General features: G+C 27.8%; 1 protein-coding gene across 1 annotated transcript; it reads right to left on the reverse strand.

Moving 5' to 3' along the window:
- Window positions 1-1,389: 1,389 nt before the first annotated feature.
- LOC102677067 lies at window positions 1,390-2,496 on the reverse strand. The gene is made up of 2 exons (XM_006618516.2): window positions 1,942-2,496; window positions 1,390-1,680 (listed from the first exon to the last, which is right to left on the reverse strand). The coding sequence occupies exons 1-2, from the start codon at window positions 2,272-2,274 to the stop codon at window positions 1,528-1,530; spliced, it is 486 nt and encodes a 161-aa protein (XP_006618579.1). The 5' UTR covers window positions 2,275-2,496; the 3' UTR covers window positions 1,390-1,527.
- Between the last annotated feature and the right edge of the window lie 703 nt (window positions 2,497-3,199).

Below are 3,199 nucleotides of genomic sequence, written 5' to 3' on the forward strand. Positions count from 1 at the left end.
GTGTATTTGTATGTGTGTATGCGTGTGCGTGTATGTCTTTTTATTATTTTCATTTCACTCGTGAAAATGCAGTCAATGAGACTCGGGAATCAGGCCAGAATTAATTATCGAACGATCGTTCTGCGAAACAATATTCTTAATTTTTTTATTTGAAAAGTCAATAAGTGTAGCGTGATATGAAAATCGAATGGAGAAATTTTGCCTCTTCTTTTTATTATTTACTTATTTATTTAAAAAACGAGAAATATATCTGTTAAAAGGAAAATTTCTCCTTTTTCTTTCTCTCTCTTTATATTATTTTCTTGTGTATATTATCTTTTCGCCTAGCCTGTTCCCGTGAATTTTAGAATATCTGCCTTAGAGTATTTTGAAGATACAAAAACTACGATAGAAAACAGAACAGACTTCGAATATTTTTGTTCCAGTTTTTTTTTTTTTCTTTTTCTCCTTATTCTTCCTCATTTTTTTAATTTCACACTCAACATCAACGTCGTATATTATTATTTTTATCCCATTTTTTTTTAAATTATTACTATTATTATTCCTCTTATCATTATTTATTAATATTATTGTTATCATTAGTGTCATTCTTACATCTACATATATATATATATACATACACAACATGTGTTTATGTATGTATATACAATTTAATTTCACTCGAGCTCTGTTATCAAGAATTTAATCATCGTTACTTTTATATCGTATTACATTAATAGCATTTCTCTTTCTTCAATTTTTTTTTCTTTTTTTCTTTCTTTTTAATATTGATTTTTCTTTGCTTTTATTATACAGATTGTCATGGTTGGCATCGCATTGCCGTCGATTTTTTTTCAGCCTGTTATTCTTATTTTTATAAATCTATCGTCTTTCATTCTTTTTTTTTTTTTTTTTTTTTTTTTTTTTTTTTTTTTTTTTTTTTTTTCTATTTCATTTCCATTCGACAAAATTTCGATAAATAAATAACCATGGCTGAGTGAGATTTTACTTTCAATATCATTCGCTTTATTTATTCTTCTCATTTTTATTTCTATAATATGAAATTTGTGCAGTTTTTCTTACGTTAAATTAAATTTCTCAATCGATCAAATATCTTTTTTTCGTTTTCTTTTTTCGTCTATAATAGTCACGATCAATATGAATATCCATTCGATTCTTTTATTTTTTAAGACTTTTCCCTTTGATCAATATCTATCGATTCTATAATTATATTAACAACCGGTTGTTCGAAACGTGTTTTCATAGGAAGAACAATTTATTGAAGATCTTTGAAAAATGATCGTCTATGAGATCCATCATCGATCCTTGGCACGATCAATTCGATCCTCTTTCACACGATGTTTCAATGGAGTAATAACTCTTGGATGAGATATTTCTTTTTACTTTTTGTTGACCACCCTTATTTATCGAAGAACTAGTAGTAGTTAGAGTCTACTTTCCTCAGGTACGTATTGTTCCTTTCATTTTAATAAGGGTGAAGAGAGGTAAAAAGGGCTGTTGAATTAATACACTATGCACGATATTTTTTTAGAGGCCACAGTCGAAACTCTCCTGGTTTTGCACTTTTTCCTTGTAATCTTCCAAGTAACTATCGACGTTCCTGAAGATGCCAGAGTTTGCTTGATACATCAACGTTTCGAGAATTCTCTCGTTTTTGATTGCTTTCGATGGCAGAACGATCTGAAAGATATAGACGTAAGAAATCAGTTTTGTTATATTATTTTATTTCTCTCAAGTTTTAATTTCAATTCCTTTTCGAGCTTAATAATGAATATTTTTTTTAGAAAGAAGTGATAAAAAAAGAAAGAAATATTAGATAATCAAATCCAAATTCTTTTCTTTCATTGTCACAATAATAGAATTCAATATTATTTCTAATTTACTTATATTAAAAATTATAAAAAAAAATATATTTGATCTTTAATGAATTAACATTCTCACCCTGATAAGTTCCTGTGGTGTTATCCTATGCAGTTTCAAATCTCTACTTAATCTGTCCATGATACGCTTGAATTCCACTTTCGGATCGACTTTGGTCGACTTTCTATCTTTAATCCTGTTCTTCGCCCACTCGAGCATCGCCTCGAATTTTCTAATCTCGCCGACTTCGAGACCTCTGCACATGATCATTTGAACCATCGACTCGCTCAGTGTCAAGAAATCAGGTGATTGGAACAGTTGATACGCTCTGGTTTCGATGAAAGCGAGGATCATGTTGACCAATTCTGAGGCGGACGTGTAACGCCAGCAATAATTCTCCAACGCGCTCAGCATCACGCATACGATCTCGATCCGTAAGAATTGTTTTGCATGGTGGAAACACGCTTGTAGAAGCTCAGGTAGATCGTAGTGTTCCGCTGCACAGATGAGGCCTGGTATGTTGCTGCAAGTCAGTGGACAGGAGCCAGTTTGCAGATAATTGAGCAGGATTTTGAACGTCTTTGGATCGAACTCGATGATATCGAACTGTATGAACGAGAAAAATTTACAATATAAAATATATATAATAATTTTATAATATTAAAATATATAAAATGTTATTCTATATAAAAAGTGTTGGAAATAGTTTGTAAAATTACAAAATTAAAATAATGAATTTTTAAGATGTATTAGAAAATTATTGAATAACATTTATATAAATCAAAAGTTTCATTTATGATTTGTTGTAATATAATGTTTTACAGATATTTTAACTATTTTATTACATATTTGTGACGTGTGTATAGTTATCAACGGCAAAAGCTGAATCATTATTTTTTTTTTTTTGTATATTATTAATTACATATATAAAATTCTTTGGAAAAGAAACGTTTAGAATCGGAAGAGTTACGACGAATTTTCAAGAATTTCAATCTCTATTAATTATTATATCATTTTATTTGCATATAATCACATGTATTATTGTTTTTATATATTTTTTATATATTTTATGCATATTTTATATATATTTTTGTATTTTTTTTATAGTTGATAGATTTATAATAATAGCAGAAAGATAAATATGTACAAGATAAGTACAAAACAGGTAAGTATATCAAATTTTATAATTTTTCTTTACATGAAATTTTTATAATATTTTATAATAGAAGATTTATTGAATTCTTTTTAGAGAATAATGGATAATATTGCATAATATTATTGAATATTAAATTAATTGTTACAAATTATAGATTATTCCAAAAGTATGTATATTTATGAT

This window comes from Apis dorsata, unplaced genomic scaffold (assembly GCF_000469605.1).
Source record: "Apis dorsata unplaced genomic scaffold, Apis dorsata 1.3 scaffold_358, whole genome shotgun sequence".
NCBI classification, from domain to species: Eukaryota; Metazoa; Arthropoda; class Insecta; order Hymenoptera; family Apidae; genus Apis; species Apis dorsata.